General features: G+C 45.2%; 1 protein-coding gene across 1 annotated transcript; it reads left to right on the plus strand.

Annotated features, from left to right (window-relative positions):
* The first annotated feature begins 698 nt into the window (after positions 1 to 698).
* TFAP2B (transcription factor AP-2 beta) lies at positions 699 to 23,693 on the plus strand. The gene is made up of 7 exons (XM_049653799.1): positions 699 to 785; positions 2,010 to 2,468; positions 7,316 to 7,376; positions 15,362 to 15,581; positions 17,244 to 17,362; positions 19,529 to 19,670; positions 22,503 to 23,693. Exons 1-7 carry the CDS (start codon positions 759 to 761, stop codon positions 22,801 to 22,803), a joined length of 1,329 nt encoding a protein of 442 aa, XP_049509756.1. The 5' UTR covers positions 699 to 758; the 3' UTR covers positions 22,804 to 23,693.
* Positions 23,694 to 25,366: the final 1,673 nt, after the last annotated feature.

Raw genomic sequence — 25,366 nt, forward strand, 5'->3', positions numbered from 1 at the left:
CTCCAAATGATGAGGCAACGCCTTTCTATTTTGTTTTTCTAATCTGCACACAAAGCACCTAGGGCGATCAGTTCTTCCCATTAGGAAAGTCCCTCTCCAGGAACAAGGACACCTACATTCTGTACAAGCCCCCAGCGATGCTCTCCCTCACTGCCTTGTCCAAAGTAGCAGGGGCTGCCTTACGCGTGTCCCCGGCTCAGTTAATTGAAGTTCTGCCTCTTTCCTGCTAAACTTTTTCCCCAGTCTGCCTTTGCCAGCCCCCTCGTCTGATTACATCTAGTAATTCTCCACTGAATGAACGTCATTTACAATAGTAGGGGAGCTCTGCGCTCGCTGCTGCTTCACGCTCCATTTGTCCTCCATTCTCCCTTTAAAGTACTCGTGTAATATTAATAGTCATGAATATCAATTATTATGAGGCGGTGTAGGCAAGCGGAGGGAGGAAGGGGCGCTGGAGCAGTCTGAGCCCAGCTTCGGGTGGAAGAGGACTGTATCTGGAGCCCCGAAGAGCGGCAGAAGAAAAGAGGCCAAAAAGACAGCAAGAGACCCGATGAACAGCTCTGTCTGTGTGTGACAGGCATCGCCAATCTTGTTTGGGGGTGGGGGGGGATTTTTTTTTTTTTTTTTTGATGGCTTGTCCTGGAAACCCCTCAAGCTCGGCTCCTGTGTCCAGCTCGTTTCTCTGCTGGACTCCTTGATTTTTTTTTTTTTTTAAATCACTGTTTGATTTTGAGCAGTAACCAGGCTTTTTTTTCCAGATGTTAGTCCACACCTATTCATCCATGGTGAGTTTGGATTCACGTTGTACCAGAATTGCATGCTCCCCCCTCTCACTGTCTCTCTGTCTCTCCGTCTCTGTGCGTGCGTCTCACTCTCTCTGTCTCTGTCTTCCTTTGAGCGCCTTTGGCTTGGTAATTTAGCACCATAATTGGAGGAGGCTGCAGCTGCTTCTCTCTGCATTGTGTGTTCTCCGTCTGAGCTCCATGAGTCAGCTGGGGAGGGGGGAGGCCGTAGAGAAAAACTTTTTATTTGCCACTGCAGTTTGGAAATTTAGGTGACAATTTCTCCAAAAAAGAATCATGGGGACTTTACCAAGGCACTTCCACAAAGGACAGGGAGAAACTTAAACACCCCTCTCTCACACACACCTCCCCCTTCTCCTTCCACTCAGTTTGCCACTCCAGACAGAACCAACAGTAAGTTGTCTGGGCTTTTTCTTGTTTTTCCCTCCCCAGGTCCTTAATTTTCACACCCTGGAGTATCATAGCATTAGATACAGAAAAGCAACCATAGAAATAACTCCTTCGAACCACGACTCAACTTAAAGGAACGTGGGTTCAGGATGTAATTTCAAATGAGATCCATTTCAATCAAACAGTATTTAAATGATTTAATTCCTCTTGGGGAGGGAGGGGTGACTGAGAACTCAGAGTAGGCAGATTTCTCAGAGCTCCTGGAATTATCAGGTTGTGTGGGGAGCATTTGGTCAGCTGGCTGGGTTGCCAGTGAAGGCAGAAGTTGGTTTGGAACAGGAGCAGCAGCAGAGCAAACAGTATGAAGTTTTATTTGTTATGCTTTGCACCTCTGGAAGAGTTAGAAAAGATAGTTTAAAACACCCAGAAGAGGAAACACTGTACGGGAGGCTCCTATATTTTTAATTAAGGAATTTAGAATTCCCCCCATACATTCAGTTACTTGACCCTTACCCCTTTTGCCTGCTTTGCACTCCCAACAGAAGGCTCAGATGTTGGTTAAGTGGGTGGTGATTCTACCCACTTTTCCCCTCAAAGCCTCGCGTTTGGAATTGCTGAAATCATGTGCCCTCTGAGTCAACCTGGGAGTATAAGTTTCAGACTCTTGCTTCCCCTGTCCTGGGAAGAATGTACAGAAGCGGGGCTTCTCCATTAGTCGCTTGTATTTTTTTTTTCTTTCTCTCTCTCTCTCTCTTTCTGTCTCTCTCTCTCTCTCTCTCTCTGCTTCTGTCTCTCTCTCCTTCTCTCCGCTCCCAGGACCGGCACGATGGCGTCCCGAGCCACAGTTCCAGGCTCTCACAGCTGGGCTCGGTGTCTCAAGGACCTTACTCCAGCGCCCCGCCGCTGTCCCACACCCCGTCGTCAGACTTCCAGCCGCCCTACTTCCCGCCTCCCTACCAGCCGCTCCCCTACCACCAGAGCCAGGACCCCTACTCCCACGTCAACGACCCCTACTCCCTGAACCCACTGCACCAGCCCCAGCAGCATCCCTGGGGGCAACGGCAGCGGCAAGAAGTGGGTTCAGAAGCCGGCTCTCTCCTGCCCCAGCCTCGGGCCGCCTTGCCCCAGCTCTCGGGCCTCGACCCCCGGAGGGACTACCACTCGGTCCGCCGGCCAGACGTGCTGCTGCATTCGGCGCACCACGGCCTGGACGCGGGCATGGGTGACAGCCTCTCGCTGCACGGCCTCGGCCATCCCGGAATGGAAGACGTCCAGGTAACCACAAACAAACAAATGAGAAGGACAATAAATAAATAGTGAGTGCCCCGGGAGATGGGAGGGGTGGGGGAGGGGCACTCTGCATCCTGGTGGGGGGAGTTTCCATCTTTAAAACAGGACTAGCTGGACACGACTTATATAACTGTTTATGTGTTATGCATGTAGTGGCGATTTCTGGAGGTCCAGTTATGAAAGCTGGAACCACTAGAAATGAAATCTTGAAGGAGAAAGAGATGCATGTACCGGCTGATAGTTTAGGGTCATCACAATCAAGGCTAGTTGTTTTTCCTCTTGCCTTAGCTACTTCCTTTTTCTCTTGTACTTTGTGCTAGCAAGCTAGGTACCCTCCCAACCACCACTGCCCCCCGCCATGCACGTTCCACAGTGGGCCTGGCCCCTGACAAGGCAGGTGAAAGCTTGGGCTGCTTAGAGTCTGGGGCTTCAGCATAGAGGTGCAAGGGCCTCTTGGGCTCCAGAGGTTCCTGCTGGATGTTAAGCATGACAATGCACATGGGGCAGAAAAACATGTGCTATGATCATCCAAACCAGGTCCTACTTTGAATGTCCCATAAGCTGCTGAGCCCTTTTTGAAGATAAATGAGTTCCAAAGTCATCTCCGGAGAAATGGAATAATTGTAGGGGTGGGGGTGACCCAGAAAGCCATAATTCTGCTTGGGAGTCCAAGAGGACACATACCATTTTGGAGAATTGCTTTCACCTCTTGGTGCATCAGATGACTATGGAGCAGTATTCTCCACATCCCTCCTCAGTTCTCCCCTCCATTAATACTCTCCTCTCCCCAAAGCCACCATCCCAGTTAGACAGGCATCACGTGTTTGTTTCTTAAAACAAAAGGCTCAAAACACTCCCCCCACCCACTCCTAACCCATCTGCAACCTACACAATGGAGCCTGATTTGGTTGAGAATACTTGGTTAAACTAAACAAAGAAACATCAAAGAAATGATTTCGAAAAACTGTCTGGGTGATTCTGAGCAGGTCTCCTTTTGCTCCCTAATTTAAATAGTCTGCAGAAAGGATAAATACGGTTGAAAGGTATTTGACACTTTGGTCTCATTGGCATAGTTGTACATATTATGCATCGTTTTAGACGTACCTCTAAAGCAAAGGAAAATGAAATGGGAATGGGAAAAGTCCTTCTGTTTTACCTTACTGGGGAAAATATACATTTATTTCGGACAGTTAAAGTGTGGTGACAGCATCAAATGCTGCCTGTGTGTAGCCTGTAATGGTTTATTGTTTTAGAAGAAATTCAGTTATTTATTATTTCCCAAAATAATGGGATCACATGATTTGTGGCTGGATTTACCCATAGTAACATGAACGATAGTTTTGTTGGTTTAATCAAGCTTGATGATCTCTGTCTAGAGATAACTGCTCATTTCAGAATACCATACAAGAAGGAAATATTTAATAGCTTTTTAAAAAATGTATTGAGGTAATATGTGTCTGGGAGGGGGCAAGTTTTTAAATTAACCTTTCTGAGTACTGCTCAAAGTGCTAGATAATGAAAGTGGACCAACTCATCACCACTGCTGTTGGCAATGCTAACGCACTGGCCGTGTCACCACCACCCTGCAGGCCCAGTGACTCAGTCATTCTAACCCAGGAATTCTCTCAAAAGAGGGAATAGATTTCTTTGGTCTCAGTTTAGTTTGGTTTTAGTTTAGTTTAGTTTAGTTTTTTTAGTTTTTTAGTTTTTTTTTTTTTTTTTAAGATAGAATTGTGAGGGGTTTTGGGTGTTTGGTCAAATGCAAAGGACGAGAGAAGCACAGGACCAGTTCAGGGTGTATTGGGGAGAACACCCGCATCAAAGCGTCGCGCGGCAGGCTGAGTTGTTGCTTCGAAACAAGGACTGCGGAGGTGCAGAGAGCCCAGAGGAGAGAAGGTGCAGGCCCCGGCCCACGCATGCTCCCCACCTCTACCGAGTTCCTCCCCCAGAGGCTTCCAAACCCGTCATCTGGCGGGGTGGGGTGGCTCGCAGGACTTTCTCTGGACGACCTTCAGTGCACGGGGTCACGGGGGATACATCCTGCGCTTGTCCCAGGCTGCAGGGAGGATCTCTGTCTCCGCGGCGGCGATGACAGACCTTCTGAGGCAGGGATGCGTTTGACACGACAGGGGGCAGGTGACAAAGAAAGACGGGGGAGAGATGTACCTAGGACCGGGCCCCGAATGCAGGGGCTTCGCCTGAGCTGCTCCATCCCGGAGGATCCACTCCGAGTTGCTGGGGGGGGGGGGGGGGGGGGGGGGGGGGGGGGGGAGGGGGGGGAGGTGAAGTTACCCGAGCCGGTGGGGATTTCACCGTTTCCTGCAGCTACGGATTGGGTTGGCTGCGCCTGACCAGTCTTTAAAAAGGGACCAGAGGGTGCCTCGGCCTGGACCTCAGTCACTTGTACGAACTCGAAGACCTAGTGTGTGTTCCGGATCCCTCTCCCTGCCCCCTCCCAGCCGCGGACCTGACAGGTCCCCAGGGCGCCGCTGGGCCAGAGGGCCTCACCGCGAGGGGTACTCACCTGGCCGAGGGTTGGTTTGTGGGTATGTCGTGTGACCCAGACACACGCGGAGGGCCACCGCCCCGACCGACCGTGAGAGAAGAGGAGGGGAGCTAATTAACCAAATGCTTCTAATATTTTTTTAAATGAAACTATAAAACCCTGTCAATTTCTATTTCAATTTACTCACAGGGGCTATTAAACTAGCAAATCGCAGTTTGGGCTCTGGGTATGCTACATTTCACCCATTTGCGTGTATGTGTGTTGGGGGGTGTGCACTGTTAAAAAAAAAAAAAAAACTCCGGAAAAACAGCATCAGAGAGAAAGATGGAGTGAGATGACACCTACTTTGGAGTTTAGTTGTCGTGGAACCTCTCTTTTCTTCTTCCAGTCTTTGCTCCCTAACCTCGCGTCACCTCTACTACCCCTGAGTATAAGCATATAAGGACGTTGTCAAACCCCACCACACACACACACACACACACACACACACACACACACCAGTGTCTTAAAGCAACCCCTGGTATCACTTTTAACTAAAGAAGTCTAGTAATTACGAGTCTGAGTTGTTTTTCTGCGCTTCCGCATGCAGTCCTAATTAAATCTTTACGATCCTCCCTGTGACGATTAAGCGCCAGCATGCTGCGTGAATATCCTGTACAAAAACCCAGCAGGCGGCCGTAATTAGATAGAAAATCAGACAAGAGCCTTCTCATTAACTACCACAACTACCCCACGTCGCTGATGAGGCGTATATACATATTTACGTATCGGCGTGAGGGTGAGGTGTGGGGGCGCCCTGGGTCCCGGCCCCCGAGATCCGGGGCCTGCCCGCCCACAGTCACCGACGACTATTTTGGTCTTGAGTGGACGCCTCGCACTGTAGACACGTGAGCATGGCAAGGCGTGAATCGTGTGTGTGCGCGCGCGCGCACGCGGGTGTGCAAGGTGGGGGTGTCCTGAGGAGTTCCGAGCAAGTTGTATGAAGTATTTGCTAAAGCGTTTTACTGTTTCTTAATATGGACATGGCATGTTGCAACATGGAAAACGGGTCTTACGGGGAATAACAATTTTCCTCACCTTTCCGACAACTGAAGAGTGACTCTTAAAAACGTAAAGAAACAAATTAACATGCTCCTCCCCCGCTCCTCGTGATTAGATCATCTCGTGTCTAATGTGCTGCTTGTTTGGGGTAGACAGTCTCTTCCTTGTGATGAACACACACCCTGTCTGGGGATGAGGTGTGAGTGGGTGGGAGATGCTGTGAAAACACAACCTCACTCCCAAGCCGTTTGCTTTTTCCTTCTCTGTAGAGTGGGGGACAGATTGGTCCGAACGTAGGTTTCTAAGAATCAAGGAAAGAAAGCAGCGGTACATTTCAGAAAGACCTAGCATTTATTTTTCATTTGTGGGGTGGGGTGGGGAGAGGAGGGAATACAGTGCTTTTGGATGCCCTGGGACGCACAGCCAGAACTTCTGTATTTGTACATCCTGACAGTAAGAAACTCATCCCAACAGCCATTTCCCCTCAGAAGGGCTGCCAACACCCAGGGTTGAAACTCCCCTTTAGGATAAGACTGTGGCACAGAAGATGAATGCTCTTTGCCAGAACCTAGGTGATCGCTGGGAGGATCGGGGGCTGTCTGTGTGTCTGTGGTTACTGTGGCCCTAACAGGTGTGCTTCTTGCTGGGAAGTAGCAGCAGCAGGATTGGGAGGGGAAGCAAATTGTGCAGGTTCCTCTGAGGGATTATCAGGCAGCAAGAAATTCATAGCACACAAGGACGTGTACGGACTGAAGAGTGTGTGCGGTCCTGCCAGCTTGCAAACGTGTTCCTATGTGTTGCTGTTTGCATTCCATTCCAAATTGCTCAGACTTTAATTAAAATCCCATAATGTAAACTATTATGTATTTGTAAAGTGACTCTGGGGTTAAGATGTGCTGGGATAGAACTTAAAACAGGAATTATCCGTACTTATATTGGTGAAAATCTTTCAGCTGTTGCCAAATTTTCACAATTCATAAGAGCAAGTAATATGAAAGTTTATATGTCTGTGTAACATCTATGTTTAATATAATAACTAAACCAATACTGCATCCCAGATGTCTCTCGCAGTTTCCTTTTTCCTCCTCTTCCATTGGAAGAATTTATAATTTGGGTGACTTTCATTTCTATGTTGATTTGGAGGTAATAATGATAATAATAAAACCTCCCTTTGTGAATTAATATAAATGGAAATAACAGAAACTCCAGTTTGGAATGACATGATTTATGTGTGCAATTCTTTAATATCCAGTCAATTTGAATAGTGATGTTTTTATATTCACAGTCAGTTGAAGATGCCAATAACAGCGGCATGAATCTATTGGACCAGTCTGTCATAAAAAAAGGTATGGATTATTCCTCCCAAAAGTAAGCAAAGTTTTCCTGTGCAGTCATGTCTTTATGAGTTTTCGCTTTGGGGGAATTCGTTATGTTATAAGAGAGAAATGTTTGTGCACAATCACAGGACAAAGGTGTAAAAGGCCTGGGTGTAAAAGGCATGTTGGGAAGAAGGAAACGGGGAGGGGCAAAGACAGAAACCCAGATGAGAGAGACAGAGGGACAGAGACTGTTGCCACTTTCTCATGGTACATTTGGCAGCAATTGTAGACACATCTTAAATAATCGAACTACCATCGTGTGTGGAACTGGTTAGGAAACACTGCTTTCAAAACTGTGCTATAATTATTTCATTTATGACTGGAGTTTGCTGAGCTAAACCCTAACCTAGGTCATTGAGACAGGTCCTTCTCTTGTTTTTGTATTTGATTTTTGTGTGTGGTAATTCTGTTCCCAGTTCTCTTTTATGAGTTCTTTATTATTTTTTTAAAAAAATCCTGCGAAATGTGTTGCTAAATATGCACATCCCGAGAAGTTGAGACAGCCTATGCACATTTCTAAATCTTCCTACATATGCATTCATGATTTAGTGTGACTGTGGAATCACCCCATACTGTTAAAGGGCATGTGATATTAACAAATGTTTGCAGTCTCTTGTACAGCTGTAAGCAAAATAATTAACTAATTAAACTAATTAAATGTAATTACAATAACTCATTTCGGGCGTATTGCAGCTGCTTAATTTTTCCCCCTCTCTTCTGACAGTCACTGAGAGAATGCCTGGCGATTAGTGTGGCTGCCGAAAGGCCCGAATGTCACTCACATGCCACCAATTTAGGAGCTTGAATGTGTAAACAGTGCAATCTTTAATTATCGCTAGAGCTGGTATTTGGAGATACAGTTTTAACTACTGTAACCCTTTCTTATCAATTCTGGAGAAGGCCCGTCCTTATATTTGATGTCAACAATCCCTAGCTTCCGTCAGTTATGATTAATTTGAACCACATGACAGTCACAAAAATAATTAAAGAAAAGGTGCTTTGGAAAGGAATGCAAAGTCAAGCCTGGTACAGTAGAAGGGTTGTGAAGTAAGGATTCCAAACAGGGTGGGGTATTCTAAATTATCTTCCTTTACAAAGACAGAAAAAGTGGCTTTGGAGGTGAAGGATGGGAGTTGGGGCAGGGGTGGGGGGAGCTGTACTTGAATAATGCCATTTGGCTTTGGAATGTAATATCCTGAAGAAGAATGGTGAGATTTGGGGCAAAACTATTTATTTTGAGTGTTGCTCCAAACATCTCTCCCTATCTTCTTTAGATAGTGTCATTTCAGTTTTTAATGCCAGCATTTCGGTTTGCTCGGACACCCAGGCTTGGTGCTTAGATTTGCAACTGTGCTGACAGCTCACTTTCACCATTTCCTCTAGGGTCTTCTCTTTTGGTTAACTGCTAGTTGATGGGGGCAAGGTGGGGAGAGTGGGGAGGTACTTCCCCATTGGCTTTTCTGTTTCTTTTTTGTTTTAGCCCTCCCTCCCTTTTCACCAGAGGCTAGAACCCCTTATCTCAGGGTTCTGTATCCTAGAAACAACATTTGGGCTGTCAGTGGGTCATGCCCGACAGATGACCAATCAGAAATGTTATTAACAGGCAGGCCAATAAAAATATTTGGAATTTAGCTTGCTTAACAAAATGGACCTGAAAATATTCTTAGATGTATGCTGCTTTGGTTTCAGGGCTAGTATATGTTTGTCAGCAAAATATGAATATTTATGTATAAGGGTATCTCCAGGAATAAGGAGAATATTGACTAAAGTGGCTGGTTCTGTTCGAAAACATGCAATACTTTTTATGGCCTCTAAAGCCTTTTTAATTTTTTTTTAATGTATAGCTTAAAACATCTAAGTGGCACTCCAGTCACTTTATTGATTTAGGGGGCATGGTATGAATATGAAGTGTTAGGTCAACTCCATTATTTAATACTTCAGGTATTTCCTTTATTACATGAAGAAAAGATCTGAGTATCATATATTTGTCTTTAGAGAGTCATGGGTAAAATAGAAATAAGTGGTTGATTTACTTTTCTAGATAACTGTGAATCATTTAAAATAAGGGTATGGATTTACTTGCTTCTTCCTGGCCCTCTGGTCTCTCGTTTTTGTCCCCTCCCCAACCCTTATGAAGGATATCTCCCAGAGATTAATTTCATAAAAGAGGAGGTGAGACAGTTTTCAGAACTAAGTTTTATACATCTCAACAATGGGCAAGGGACTCGGTTGCTTAATTTATTTTCTAATGGGTTTTTAGAGAGATCTTTAATTTTTATTTTTTGTAGAGGGATTTTTAAAAGTCTACCTCACTAATAAAAATGCAGCCACTGGCCCAGGTTTCGGTGTCTCTGCTATTATATATACTGAAGCCAGAAGACCTAGGCATAAAAGATAAAGGTCTCTATGTCTGTCACTGTCTGTAATTATGGACTCTCTCCTAAAATTTAACCAATTTTTCACCCGTGTTGATATCACCTCATAGATTATAGGCTAGCTCTCTTGTTATGTTTGCTATCTGGGCTTAGCTGACATTTCTGAAGTAATTTAGTTAAGAGGAAATGAGTTGTTCCCAGTAGAGAGAGCAAACGAGTGGAGTGAAGGTAGCCAGCGTGATAAATGGCTCTTTCATTTGAAGATCTCCAGAGCTCGTTTACGGCTAATTTTCTGTATTGGCCCCCTTTGAGCTATTAATGCAATCGGCAGGGACCGTGGCCCCTCTCCTCTTAGCTGCCCCATTAGAGCTCCCATTAAGCTGCCGAGTCTCAACTCCGTGGCAGGAGTGGAGGGAGTAATGAAAGGTGCTTTTTAAACTCTCCTAATCTAAACCGGCAGAGGGTGGTTAATACGATTTGAAGGGGGCTGGTCAATGAGCAATCAATAAAGTAATAATGAGAAGGATTCGGTACATTAACAGTCTAAAAATCCAACGAGACATTAAAAAATCATTCTTAACTCTCAGTTCCATTAAGATTAGGATTCTGGGCCGGGGAGGGGCTGCGTTGGTGCCCAGCTAATATAAATGATCACTGCCACCATCCTATAGCCTAACTAAAAAAGGCTCACCTAGGCTTTAAGAAGAAGTGTTTGGTGCATTCAGAGGCCAAAATGCAATAGGTTTGACACCTTAGAGAGCAGAAAATATGCTGGGATTTCTTGGAAAGGCTAGTGTGGCTGGAGTCCAAGGTTCAAATGTGACTGTGGGGCATTTTCATTGGTCTTGGGGATATCCTGTTTGGTTAGTTTCAGTTCAACCTCAGTTCTTTCCCACTTTTTTCCCCATTAGTTCTGGCCCCTTCCCCATATAAACACTTTGATTTGGTGTGGATTTTCTTTGGGGGGGGGGGAGGTAGGAAGAAATTGCCAATTTCAATTACAATGTTGGGATTCTTCCTTCTGACCTAGAAGGTAAAAAAGCACCGAGAGTTATGTCAGAGCCTCTGAAAGGGTTTGAGTTTCCCCTCAAAGGAAGAGGTTCACATTTCCAGGGCTGACTTGGATCCCAATAGGTATTTATTCAACTCAAGACTCTGAGATACATTCCAGCCACCCAGGGAGTAATCAGAGTTCACAGAATTTTTAAAAATTTTTATTTATTTTTGAGAGAGAGAGAGAGTGAGTAGGGGAAGGGCAGAGAGAGAAGGAGGTACAGAATCCGAAGCAAGCTCCAGGCTCTGAGTTATTAGCACAGAGCCTGACGCGGGGCTCGAACTCACAAACCCGTGAGATCACGACCTGAGCCAAAGTCAGATGCTTAACTGACTGAACCATCCAGGTGCCTCAAGAGTTCACAGAATTTCAAAGTTGGAAAGCTCAGACACTCTTCTCCAACTCCCACCCTCCACCCCCAGTGGGGAGGAGGGGGGAACTGAGATCGAGAGAAGATAAATGACTTTCCCAAGGTCCCACACACCAAGTAAGTGATGGGACCCATTCAGTTTATAGCCTCTTAGACTTTGCCCCTAAAGGATGCTAACACTGGATGTTCGTAGTTCTTTATATGCCAGCTTTCTTTGTGAGAATCTATTTTTCTTTCCAGGATTTCAGTGCTCACATTTATAGATGTGTTGTATATCCATGTGAAATAATATTTAGCCCTCAGGTAGATGGGAGACAATGCAAGTATAAAGAAAAGGGTGCTCTGCTGGTAAGAAGTACTTATTTCAAGCAGTATTCAACCTCTTGTTGGCTTCCTGGTGTAGCTTACATATTTAAGTCTGAGTACCTTTCAGAGGGACTCACCTTTGAATCCATTAGATGGGTTCATTTCTTCCTTTCTTCTCCACCAGCGGATCAGACCCACAAAGGGTCTGTTTACAGTCAAACACAGAGATCTCAAGGCTACGGTTTCATAGTTAAGTTTAAAAAATACACATTAAGAGCTAGTCTATTAACACTTTGGTTCTCTATAGTCCACTAATGAATAATATTTTCTGTAATCAGAATTTTTCCTTCCTCTCTCCTTAAATAAAACTCCAGTCACTCTAATGAAATACTGATTGGGTTTAAACCTTTTTTCTTCTCCCTAATATAATGCCAGGAAAAAAGGAATGGAGCAAGTTTTGTGGATGTTACATGCAGAAGTTGGCCATGATATGCAACTGAGAACTGAATAGGAAAAAAAAAAAAACCCAACCAGTTTTAATGTATGCACAGAAAATTGTAAACATGTAAAGAACTGAAAGCTTCACGCTGAGTTTTGCTATGCTCCATTTCCTTACCATTTCCTGCTGTCGCTTTAAACCTATCTTAGTCATCTCTGGGTTCCATGAGCAGGAACAGTGTGCTCATAATTACTAACAAATCAACCGGGTCCTGTTGCTCTCTGGGTTTATTGATAAGCTGGAGGAAAGCAGAAGGGAAAAGACAAAGAGAATAAAATATGGGGTTAATCAGCTGAGCTAAGCAGGTGTGAAAGTGGAAGAGAAGGTAGATAACACTGCTAGGGATTTAAAGGAAAGTTAGGACAAGAAATGTGTAGGGTCTAGTCTAAGATACCAAGATTAAGGTCAGAGTGGGAGAGGGTTAGAACCTGAAGATGAGGGAGTAGAGGGTAGGAACATGATTTATACTTAAATTAGAAAATGGAAGGGCACCTGGGTGGTTCAGTTGGTTAAGTGTCCGACTTCAGCTCAAGTTATGATCTCAAGGTTCCTGAGTTCAAGCCCTGTGTTGGGCTCTGTGCTGACAGCTCAGAGCCTGGAGCCTACTTCAGATTCTGTGTCTCCCTCTCTCTCTGCCCTTCTCCCACTCCCACTCTGTCTGTCTCTCTCTCAAAAATAAATAAACATAAAAAAATAAATTAGAAAATGGAAATATAACCTGAAGCATATCTGCTCAAATGGCTTGCATCTTTGGGGGGCGGGGGGAACAACAACAAAAGAGGACAACAATGTGTTGACAGAAGCTGACTGGATTGGTGATATTTAGGTGATAATGCATTTGAGGAAAGGTACAGTCCGTGGAACGGAAGAGAACACTATACATTCCCCAAAGGAAATGGCTCTTGTCAGGTAAATCAGGCAATTAACAATAGTGAAATTAGAAGGCAGGTTATAAAGTGTCTCTAAAGGCTTGGCTTTTCAAGAGATTTGGCATCTGGGACTCTGAGAAGCAGGTAAAATTCCAATCCTAAGGGGTATTGGTTGTTCAGTATGGGAAACAGGAAATGAACTTAGTATTTTCAACTTAGTAAGGTTTTTTCTTCTGTTAAAATATTCTATAGTGAGGTTTATTTTCTGTTAAAATATTCTTTCCAAATAGTATTTAAATATGAAAATATTGCTGATGTCAAAGATGAGATTTTTTTTTACAACTTATTTCTATAGTTCATACCATGTTAAAATTACAAAATTATATCTATATTTTGGAGAAAAGTTTCTCCAAGGTTACTTGAAGCTAATTCCCATGATCGTAAATTATTTGTTTATAGTTCTTGAATACAAATCTGAAATATGGAAATCAAGAGTGCTGTGAAGAATAAGACAGATCAAATTAGATGTGGATGTTGTGTAAGAGAATTAAATGACAGGGTGTTCCCACCAAAATCACTGTCTTTTAAATGACTTTAACTCCGTATTTTACTCAAATGTAATTAATACTCACACTGTGACTTTTCATTGGTTCACTCTCAAAAGGGAATATGAGAATGTGATGAGGGGAATCAGAAAGAAGAAAACATGTTCTGTAGCCCCCCCTGCCCTCAACCAGGACAGTGCAGAAGATCCACTCTGTTACCTAACATCACTCCCTGTTCTGAGACAGGGCCTTGAACTCTGCAGATCCAGAAATACTAAAACATCTAAGGAGTAGCAAAAGGAAATGCTCCAGGACCTCCATCCATTCTCCTAGGAAAATCCTTTTCCATGAGATGTTTGTAAAGGGCCAAACTGCAATTCCTAATAAATAAGAGATTTGGGACCAACCTGGCTTTCAGGAGTCTCCAAACAATCATGGAAGTCTGAATGCTGGAATCTGTAGTAGAGAGAATAAGCTGTTACAAAAATACTCACTGTTGGTTATTCTATACAAGAGAAGTTGTACAACTTGTTTGACATGTAGAGTTTTAGGCTCTGGATGGTGGAAAGAGCATGTCTTCCCCTACCAGGATGATAGGATAAGACATAATCTTTATTAAAGAGAAGGAATGGGAGCCTTCTTTTTCATGCCAGATGCATGTTTCAATAAATCCCCTGAACTGGTGATCAACAAATATTGTTTGAAGATTTGGGGGCTTCATATCCCATCGGAAGAAGCTAAGGTGTAAGGCAAGCCGGGAAAAGTCACCTGCCCTGTGGCTTCTAGAGCCTGCAGAAAGAAAATGAGCTTCAGCAGTGTAGAAGTCCAAAGGAGCAAGACTGCCCGGGAATTGGGAGATTGGCCATTCATTGTTCCTCATTCCCAGCCCTTTGGTTCTACTGAGCCCCGCCTCTTCCTGAGGTGCAGATGACACTGAAACACAATTAAACAGAAATACAGGCTGGAGAGACTGAATGCGCCTGGGTAGCAGTGGCAACCAGCTGTCAGCTCTTATTAACTTCTGCATAAAACATACCTTGAGTGCGGTTTGTTATCAATTACTTGCCGAAATGAAACAACTGGGGCAAGGCAAGACCTCCGCTCACATGAATTAGAGTGATTGGTTGATTGATCAGGGCACCTGTTGTAAATCATAACTGCTCCAAACAATCACCAGCCGGTGCTTTAGTTAATTTGTAAACAAAATTCATGTCACTGTGGAATTGCTTTCACTGGAGAGGAGCATTTGGGTTCATTTCTAAATGAATATGTTGTTATGATGTAGGAAAGAATGAGATCCACTTTTACAGAAATGAGCAGCTCTTTCGAGCCCAAGCTTAATGGTATTACTTGGCTGTTCTTGAGCAGTGTCTGAAAGAGCCCACTCTCCAGTGCTCTCCAGTGATGACCATAGATTTGAGTCCAATAAGAAAGGGGGCAGGGGTTCTCATACAGAACATTGGTATTACCATTTTATATCATTGATAATGTAATCACTCCCAGGCTTCAGCACCAAATATGATTATTATCCTTAGGGGATGGATGAGGAATCTAGGATTTAGAGAGGTTCACTGAGATATCTAAGGTCACAAGCTAGCACATGGTGGAATAGGATTTGCCGGGTTTCACAGCATAATTCAAACTCTGGGCTGTCTGTTTTGATTTTGTATAGTAAGTGGGACTGTGGCAAGGGGCACTCATAGCTACACACATGGGGTAAGTTTCCAGAGGAGTGATGGCTTTTCCATTTGTTTGTACACAGTGCTCTGAACGCACCGCACCGCAGCCCCATTGGAACAAACACTTCCTCCTCCAGCTTTCCACTTGGCGCCTGTCCTGTGGCCTCGCCCCTGCGCACGCACCGACACATTCTATCAGCCGGTCACCAGGATCGAAACCCGGTCACCTTTATGGCATATTTTTTTTCTCCCTAGTTCCGGTTCCTCCCAAATCTGTGACTTCTCTGATGATGAATAAAGATGGCTTCCTGGGAGGCATGTCCGTCAACACCGGCGAGGTATTTTGCTCGGTCCCGGGCCGTTTGTCTCTGCTCAGTTCAACTTCAAAGTACAAAGTAACTGTGGGAGAAGTTCAGAGACGGCTTTCGCCCCCCGAATGCCTCAATGCGTCTCTCCTCGGCGGCGTCCTCAGAAGGTAAAACCCCCAAATCGGTTATTACGGGGTGAAGGAAGAGGGCGCTCGCGGAAACCAACATATAGCCCGGCGCAGTTGCCTAGCAACCGGGCGTCCAGCGCGCGGCCCCCCCCCCCCCCCCCCCCCCGCCCCAGCTGCGCGTGCGGAGAGCTACGGCCGCCACGTGCTGAGGGCAGCGCGCGCAAACGCCGCCGCCCCGGGACCCACGCGCCGTCAGCGCGCGCCGCCTCGCCCTCCCGCTGCGATCGGTGGCTGGAGCCGCCTACTTTCCCTGCCCTGTGCCTGGCGCGGGACTCCTTCCCATCCCCGGGACACTTCGAGGGCGTTCTGTAGCCTGAGTGAAACTCAGAACCGACACACACTTATCTAAAACAGACGTTTCATGGAATAAACCACTTTGTACCAGTAACGTACTGTGATACTTTTCTGGTTTGTTTTAAAGTATGTTTGGCGGCCGACTAAATCGGTCACTAGCCACCAAAGCATTGTTCCCTCGGCTTGAAAAATTCTGCACTAGACTTGCGACCTCTTGTCTTCAGTAAGAACACCGCCAATAATAACAATGGAATATTAACAGTTATCCCGTGGGGGCATTCAAATGGTCCTCAATATTGGAGGACCTTGTGAAAAATGGAGGAAGACTCCTTGTGAAAAATGGAGGAAGAGGTGGCTTTTATCTTAAGATTTTAAAGCCTCTCCCCAGATTCTCTGCCAGTGCCTGGACAAAGGACACTTTGGTAGTGTCTCTGATAGGAAGGTGACGCTGTAGGAGACGAACTTTTCAAGCTGGCCTATTTGGGGGGTTGAAAGTCCCTTTCTTTCCTAAAAGTGGCTGTGTGAACTGTACCACCAGAGAGGTCAGAGTAACTGGGTTTTTTCTTGTATTTTTGCCAAGACTTTAGCACATACAGGGAGAGATGAGGGAGGAAGTAAGGGGGTGACTCATGGATTTTTCTCACTTTGAATCCTTTTGCCGTGCTCTCCAAGTGAGTCCTTTGAGTCCTGGAGTGTGGAAGTTTCTTTCATTCACCCCCTGGGCATTGAATGTGTATAAAACTTGCTATGAGATTAAGTGAGATAATCAATATACAGTGCTTATCGCATAACTAAACTCCCTAAAGTGTTAGTTTAACTGTTATTGCGATTACCATCATCATGTTGGTTTCATGTTTCAGTCTTCCTTCCCCTTTTAACCCAACTCCATCTTACAGCAATTCTTGACCCCTTCCTTCCTCGAAAGGCCCACCTGTTTCAGCTAGTGCCTTCTCTCTGAACCACCCAGTTCTCTCCTTCTTTTTGGCAAGGTAGCGCTTGCCCAGTTTCTACTTACCAACTAGCTCCATTATGAGGAAAGAGCTTGTGTGTTTGCATGTGCAACTTCTACCTTTTCTGGACCCACAACCTACATCCTAATTATTCCCATCTGGTATCATTTTATTTTCTCACGAGATAAAAAAAAGACTCAATTTTTTTATGCTCTGTATTGCAGAAATTAAGCAAACCTCAGCAAACTATCAGCAAATAACCACAAGGAAAGGGGGAAAATGTGCTAACCTCAAGTTAAAACCTCTTCAAGCTCCACTGGGCTTTAGATTGCTAAGTCTAAACTTTGTTTCAGGAATACTCTAAGGTTAATCAGAATGTTAATTCTTGCAATTTCAGAGCCAAATCGAAAAATGGGGGGAGATCTTTGCGAGAAAGGCTAGAAAAAATCGGTTTGAATTTACCCGCGGGCAGGCGCAAAGCAGCAAATGTCACGTTACTCACCTCCCTGGTGGAAGGTAAGCAAGACGTGTGGCCATTTCACGAAGTGGCTGAGTTTAACTGTTGGCTGAAGGCTGACATTTTACACGTTTCATGATTAACTGGAAATCACTGCAATTGTTGTGCCCTTATGAGTCGAATGTCAAGAGGCTGCCTGAGAGAAGTTCAAAGGTCCTTTTACTTAGAGGGAACTGGCAATTGTAGAGAGGCCAAAGGACATGTGCAAGAGTCCCTAAGCTCTGGAGAGTGCTCAGGTCCAGACTCTAAGGCAGTGCAGAGGTCACTTGTACCACCATGTGCAGGAGACAGTGTGTGAAACTCCCTCTGTATGAATTCTCGCAAGAGTAACTCTGTAAGCAGCAATCCATTTTATATTCCTCTCCTTCCCAGGTTCTACCTCTGAATCGTCAGTAGTAGAAAGCACATTGTCTTTTTTCATAAGGAAACTATTATTGCACTCCTGACCCCTAATGGTTATTTTAAAACTCATGCCACTCCCAGGGTTCTATCTCCTGCTGATTACCTGGGACTTATTATTATTATTGAAATGTGGCTTAATAAGGCCAATGACGCCTAGGAGAAAACAGGGTGCAGGGAGGTGCTGAGGAAACATGGAGGGGAGTCACGTATGATCTTCAGTGTAGATTCATCAATTGTGAATTAAAGGGCCACAATTATGACAGGCACATTCTAATTTGCTCATCATTTTGGGGTTGGGGATGATATTTATGGTATGTAATAAACAGGAACTTCTACACAGTTGAGAACAAGAGGATCTGCAGTTAATTTGTGGGACGGGGAAGGGATAGGAAATACAGCCAGATGGTCTTAATGAAGGAAGTTATAGAATTTTCTCTAGAGTCTAACATGTTGGTCTTGGTTTTTTCTTCTATTTTTATGGATGTGATATTATGACACTCCTGTGGGGAATTGGTTTTTGGAGGAGATCTTAGAATATGTAAGCAGCAACCATAAAGTCATCACATTTACAGGCATTGCACTTTGCCATCTTTAAGGCAGAGTTGCCTGGCCCAAACTTACCCTCTGGGGAAGCAGTCACCAAATTTCCAGATCACACTGATTAGCAGTTGATTCTCAGCCTGGGGGGTTTAGTTTTTGCCCTTCAGGGATTTGTTAGTATCACAATCCTCATTTTAAAAAGCAGTCAAGGTTATCTCTGCCTAAGACTTGAATTTGGGTGTAGAAGGAAGGAAACTGTAAAACTACTGAAGTTACAATAGTTAGTTGGCAATTTTCAGTTTTATGGATCTGGATCGTTGTAAGCACCATGCCTGAAGTCTTTTGTTGTTACTATGATAATGATGATTAAAAGTAAGTCATGCTCCTTAAAAATCACATAGCTATGGGATAATTCACCATATCTCTTTACCATGTTCAGGATCTTCCCTGGAACACCTAAGGCTGTGCATGAAGGGCTATTAGTGTTTTATTTGAAAGGTCTTCCACATAAGCTGAGGACTCAGATGTCCAGGTTTTCTATAGTTGCTGTGTCATCTTTCTGCAGTAGAAAGTTCTTGAGTAGGAGAATGATGACAGGAACCTCTGAGGAGAGACCTGAAACCTATCAGGGAACTGACAAAGAATACATATTTCATTGTTGGACAGAAACACTCATTCCTTATATGTTTCTTTAATATATGTGGACATGTTCACACGTGGAATTGTTTGTATATATTTGTTATTAGTAAGATATTTTTTCCTAATGCAATCATAGGAAATACAAAAGATAACACAAAAGATAGGAATACTTTTAAACTTTATTTAAAGCAGGTATAACAGGTGCTTTTTAAAAAGGGAAGGGGGAAATCTGGCTTGAATGTCTAGCCAACTGTCTAGGTGCAATTGTAAGGTGGCTCCTGAATATATCTGCCCTTAAGTGAAAGCATGGTGTGTAGGAGACCCAAAGCTTTTCAGGGGATGTCTAGCTAGGACTTGGCTAAAAGGATCATCAGAGAGAGGCTGGAAAGAGCAGCAGGAGCAAAGTTTATTCCATCAACTTTATGGCTTGAGAATCCTTTTTATCTGGGCATCAGTCTCACCTTTGGTTTTGCCCCCAACAGCTGGCCTCTTCTATAAATAACAACGGTTGACCAGGGACCGTCTCCTGTCCTAGATGATCAGGGACTAGGTGCTGATTATTACCTCTACTCCCGTCTTTTCAGGAGAAGCTGTTCACTTAGCTCGGGATTTTGGGTATATTTGCGAAACAGAGTTTCCTGCTAAAGCTGTTTCTGAGTATTTGAATCGGCAGCACACGGACCCCAGTGACCTGCACTCCCGAAAGAATATGCTGCTCGCTACAAAGTGAGTATCCCAGACCCTCAGCCCTCCTCTCTGACTCCCACCTTGCTGCCTCCCCTCGCTTGGGAGGACAATGCAGACCTCATTTGTGGGGCTGGGAATCAACTCAGTGGTCCAAGTAGCTTTTGCAGCCTGTGGATTGCTGGCTAGAATGCCCTCCCAGCTCCACCCTCTCTCTTCTCTCCCCCCACGCAAGTTGATTAAGGGCTGTGGGTTTGTCTTGATCTCCTCTATTACCAAGTTTCTGGGGGGAGAATGGCTTTATTATTATGAATCCAGGCTTTTTACAGTTCTTATCCCCAACCCTGGGGATCCCAGGCAGGAGTTTTCTGGGTCTTTCCTGGATCCAGATCTTCCCTGGATCCCTAGGTGCACATTTCTTCCTGGTTTCACATCTCCCGTCATAGGCACACTCAGGATGTCTATATGTCACCCACGTGTACCCATCTCCACCCGCAGCTCTAATTATTCTCTTTCCAACGTTGCTGTTTGGCATCTTCCACAGACGTAAAATTTACTACAATTCCAGAGGGGAAAATAGTAAATCTCTGGCTAAATTTAGGTCTAGAGCTCATTTGAACTTTTACAGTGGGTTTTCTATTTATTTGATTTACTCCTGTCTTTGGCTTCGGTGTCATATTGTTGGTGTTTTATGGCCGACTCAGGCCTGCAGTGGGCGGCGCTGTGCGCGTCCGCACGTTTCTCTCCAAGGCTCGGCCCAAACAGCGGCGCTCATTTATTTAGTGCTGGAGGACGCAGTTTGTTCCGTTGACAGCGTAATTTAAAGAAATATATGGAAGGCTGAAAAATCATTTGCTCAAATTTGTCCAGATGTTTTTGAGACGTGATTGGAATTTGATTGCCCCTTTCCGCAGGGTCAAAAAATATTAATGTCCCAGAACTTTAATTGCTTACAGACCCTGCTTTGGGCTTTGAAGATTTAGAATGTTTGACTCTGAGCATTTGTTCCCCCCAGTTCAGAATTTCTTTTTTGGCACTTTGGTAATGAGTACAAACTTAAGGACAGACTTTAACCATCTCCTTCTATGATCAAAACTTGGCTCTCGTCCTGTTTTTGAAAGTTTTTCTTCTGATGTACCAGCTAGCAGTATAATGGATCTGTTGCCCTCCTACCCCTTGCCCTGCTGTCTGGTGGTGGGGGACCTGTTGGTGCTTTATAAAAGAGTAAATGTACTTTGGGGGAAAATAAAACTAAAGTGTATAAATTAGATAATAGGATTTCACCCACCAACTCTTATTTCCCGAAGGAATCCTTGTAACTTCCTCCACCCCATCACTCCTTGAAGCCCTGTGGCTTCACTTAGGACAGCACTTCTTAACCTGGGGTGAGTATCAGAATCATCTGGGGAGCTTTTCCAAGGTATTTGTGGACCTAGCCCCAGGCCCTCTGAATTGGAATCATGGGGTAGAGGCATGGATACATGCATCTGAGCCCCACAGGTGCTTCTGAGGTGCCTAAGAACTGCCCTATTTACTTCAGCACCGTCAGCACCGTAACCTATTTCTTCCTGGTTGTGAGGATGTAGATGTGCATTTTGAATGGAGTAACCAGTAGAGAGAGGGTAGAGAGATGCCTGTCAGTATTATCTAACCACCAGCCTTAAAACTAAAACCTTTTCACCTGCTGCAGGTGGGGGTGGGGGACGTAGTCTCTGTCTTGTTTAGTCATTACTCTTCCTGAGAGTAATCCCCCTGGCAAAGGATGCCCCAGGGTCACTGATAAGGGCCTCTGGGTAACTGCCTTGTTTACCTGTTGGCCAGGCCACGTGTTGCCAAGCGTCAGGCCACACTGGAGGTGAGGGTGGGGGGTGGGGAGGGACTGGGACTGGAGTTGTATAGACCCATGGACTGGTGGAAGCAGGTTGACAGGAGAAGTTTGCCAGTCTGTGAAAGGTCGTGGCCTTTGGGAAGCCATGCCATTAGACCTTCTGGGCTAAAACCATCCTATATTAAGCCTCTTGTCCATCTCCTATATTAAAAATTTCTCAAATAAGCTCAATTCGTAGGCACACAGGATTTCTAAGGCTGAGAGTTTCCTCTAAATTGTAGTTGCCCTGAGGAAATAAAAACCTTCAACAAATAGAAGTCTACCCTCCCCAGTGTCTTACCCATCTACCTGTAGGTTTTATTTAAACAATGTAGGAATCCTTTTATATTGACAACAATCCTGTTGTACAAAGATTTTCAGTAGCCTGTACTTAAAAGAAAGGGAAAGGGGGGAAAATACCTTCCTTCCCAAATACTGCAGGTAAACAGATTTTTGCTTTGAATGGAATCAGCATGTCCTGGAATAAACAGTTGCTTGCCCTGGGCCATGCAAGTCTCTGGCAATCTGCTTCTGTGCCAGGGACGGGCTTGTGGTTTAGGGGCCTAAATCTTTCAGGGCTTTTTGAGTCTGATCATCAAGAGGTTAGAGAGGCAGAGGAGAGGAGGGGGAAAGGGCTTAAAAAAAATCTGCCAGGTAAGAGCCAAAAATGATTGAATAGTAAAGATCAAACGCTAAAGCCTAGCGGATTTCCCAAGCAGGGTTTAGGCGGTCCTGGAATGAAGGAGGAAAGACTGGATGTGGGGAGAAAGGCAAGGCTTTGGGCTGTAAGGGGTGCATAACTTCCCCACCCCCGCTTTCCTTCTCGTCCCAGCTGCTCTAGAAGGGAGAGTGCCGTGAAGGGAAACAGAGCGGAATCGTCCGCATTAGCCTCGCTCTCCGGCTCTATGGTGACCCGGCGCCTCTGGGCTAGTGTGCGCGTCTCCTTTCTAATGCCAATGACAACGACACCGAGAGTGATTTTTTCTTCCTCTCCCACCTCTTTGCAGGCAACTTTGTAAAGAATTTACGGATCTGCTGGCGCAGGACCGGACGCCAATCGGGAACAGCAGACCTAGCCCTATCCTGGAGCCGGGGATCCAGAGCTGCCTCACGCACTTCAGCCTCATCACGCACGGCTTCGGAGCCCCGGCCATTTGCGCCGCACTCACGGCCCTGCAGAACTATCTCACCGAGGCGCTCAAAGGCATGGACAAGATGTTCTTGAACAACACCACCACTAACAGGCACACGTCTGGGGAAGGCCCAGGTAGTAAAACTGGCGACAAGGAGGAGAAACACAGGAAATGAAAAATTAAAAAAAAAAAAAAAAGAAAGAAAGAAAGAAAAATGTTTTAAATACAAAAGGAAAACAGAAAAAAATTTAATTTTAGCTTTAAAATGTTGGATTGGCTTTGGAAGAATTAATTATATTAGGTAGAATACACATACAATCAAATTTTAAAAAAAGAGCTAAATAACTTTAAAAAAAAAAAACTGAGGCTTACAACGGAGCAACAGTATCGGTTCTCAGTGTCTATTTCAAGATACACTTGGAGACAAACGTCCGGATTTTCCACTTCGGTTCTTTCGAGCTTAGTAATACTGATAATAAAAGAAAACCATGATTTTCCCCCTTTGGAAAAATAAACATAAGACTAAACATGAGAAAACGCTAACTTATTGGAAGAAAATCGGAGAAACATTGTTGGTGTCAGTGCTTTGAGAGTTGGTTGACTGAGACGCACGAACTTTTTAATTTTTAATATTTTTTTAGGAAACTCTCGCAGTCCCCGCCCTTCCCCCTCACCTCACCCCTCTCCCAACCACCCTTTTCTATGTTGCCCTCCCTCCCTCAAGCTGTCACGGGAATTTTCCGGGATGAACATGAGTGTGGTTAGCCCCTTTGCGTTTGCCCCTCGGTTACCCCCGCCCCGCCCTGCGCCCTGCGTTGTTAACTCACCGGTGCCCAGCTCCCGTTGGCACCCTTCGGGGAGGGCGAGGGCGGGCGGGGCGGGAGGCCCGCCGTGGTGCCGGCGGTGGCTGCCGCTTGTGTGGGCCCGCCGAGCAGAGAGGCTCCTGCGGCTGAGGAAAATCCGGATCAATAAGTTGATTCAGACTCATCATCAGTTCCTTTCAGAAATGTTACTAATTCCCAGCCTTGCCAGCACCTGCATACAGAGAACCTTGCATTTGTTATGTTTGTGTCATCTACCAATTTTAAGAACAATAGTAAAAAAAAAAAAAAAAGCACAATATGAATACGTTGATTAGTATGTAATTCCTTCGGAGGGGTATGTACCATTTCATTCTCTTCTGTTTTCCAAAGCTTTGCCCGCATGGTTTATGAGCTTCTTCAAAGAGGACTTGGGCTTCCTACACAATCTATAAGGTACAGAGAAAAAAAAATCCGATCCTTTTTTAATCAAAGCCTGTGTGTCAGAATTCTGCAGGTGCACTTCTTTAAAGAAGCTCAAAGGGAATAATTTAGAAAGTGGCCAATAAGAAATTGAAGCAGCTTTGAGTCTAGTTGCTAACAGATACCTCAACACGGAATTCCAGGGGAGGGGGGAGCTGAAAATGAATTTTAGGGGAGAAAAGTAAGGGTTCGTGGAGTCCAAAAGCAATATTGCCCTGCCTTTGAAATAGATTCCATTTCCTTGGGCTCTTTGGTGATTGCTGTTTTAGCGGGTAAGGAAGCAGCTTTTCGAGTGGTCCTGGGCAAGAGGGTGGTGCAAGCTTCCGTGTTTCAGCAACAATTGTTTTCTACAAGATGCTTTCTGAATGAGGCATCACCCCCCCTCCCCAAGACATGCACTCGTTTTGGCATATGATGGCAAAATAATGAATGCAAAGTGAAAGGAGATGTATTTCAGCTTTGAATTTTACCGTCTGTATATACACTGGGACTATTATTCCCAGTGGATAAAGTTTCATGCATTTACTGTGTCTCATTCTGGCAGCCCAGCTCCTTTCTTGGGCTTCATCTGGGCATTATCGTGAAATAAGATCTGGAACCTATTGTCCCCACTCTTCCAAAAGTAGTGGGGAAATCCACCCCCAGTAGTCTAAATTTAGTGTTGATACACGCACCTCTTTATACAAAGTAGACCTTAGGACCTTTGCAACATCCCTGGAAGTTAAAGATCCAGATGTCTGTTCTTCAGGATTCACAGTTAGAATCCACTGGGACTCTCAGTTCTGCCGCCCCAAAGGGCTTTGGCCTTGGGGGTGGGGGGCGGGTAGGTTGGAGGATTGGGCTTTAGGCACCTGCTGAGAGCTTTGCGCTGACACTTTCATAGGGAAGGGAGTTAGGGAGCAGGTTTTAGGTCACCTGGAAGGTCCAAGCAACGGTTACTGTCACTCCCCAGCCCAACTACGCTAGCTCCTTTGGGGACCTCTGGGTGTGCAGGGCTCAGCCCCAGACCGGGTGAAATACAAAGGCCGGGAACTAACCCCTATGGAGAGTGTAGACACTCCATCTCTCCCCAGCTCAGAAGCCTGCGCCTTTGTCCGAGGGCCTGGCCGCTTGCATTATATGTATTCTGGTTGCAAAAGGCCAGGAGAAACCACACTGAAAACCATCGTCTCCTTTCCTTGCAGGGCAACGCGCCCCACGCGTGTGACGTTCGAGAGACGCGATGGACGCGCCTTGCTCTTACTGTGCAGGTCCTGAGAGCGTGTGGGCCACTGACGCCCAGTCGTGTTGAGGACATAGAATCAGCCGCTGGAGGGGCCGCGGGCCGCGCGGGCCCTTTTCGCTCTCGGTCTCACCCTAAGGGCTAAGGCGACCGAGAAAGCCCCATTCTCCAGTAGGTAATGGGGCGGCGCCACGGGGCAGCAGGCGGGGAGGGGTCTCAGCGCTGCCTATGCC

Source organism: Panthera uncia (assembly GCF_023721935.1).
Source record: "Panthera uncia isolate 11264 chromosome B2 unlocalized genomic scaffold, Puncia_PCG_1.0 HiC_scaffold_24, whole genome shotgun sequence".
Taxonomy (NCBI): Eukaryota; Metazoa; Chordata; class Mammalia; order Carnivora; family Felidae; genus Panthera; species Panthera uncia.

Bases quoted from the DNA above. Each gene is read 5' to 3' on its own strand.
- TFAP2B (XM_049653799.1), top strand. From the start codon at position 759: ATGTTAGTCCACACCTATTCATCCATG. The intron at 786-2,009 runs GTGAGTTTGGAT...CTCCGCTCCCAG, and splicing joins TCCACACCTATTCATCCATG to GACCGGCACGATGGCGTCCC. The intron at 19,671-22,502 runs GTGAGTATCCCA...ACCTCTTTGCAG, and splicing joins AATATGCTGCTCGCTACAAA to GCAACTTTGTAAAGAATTTA.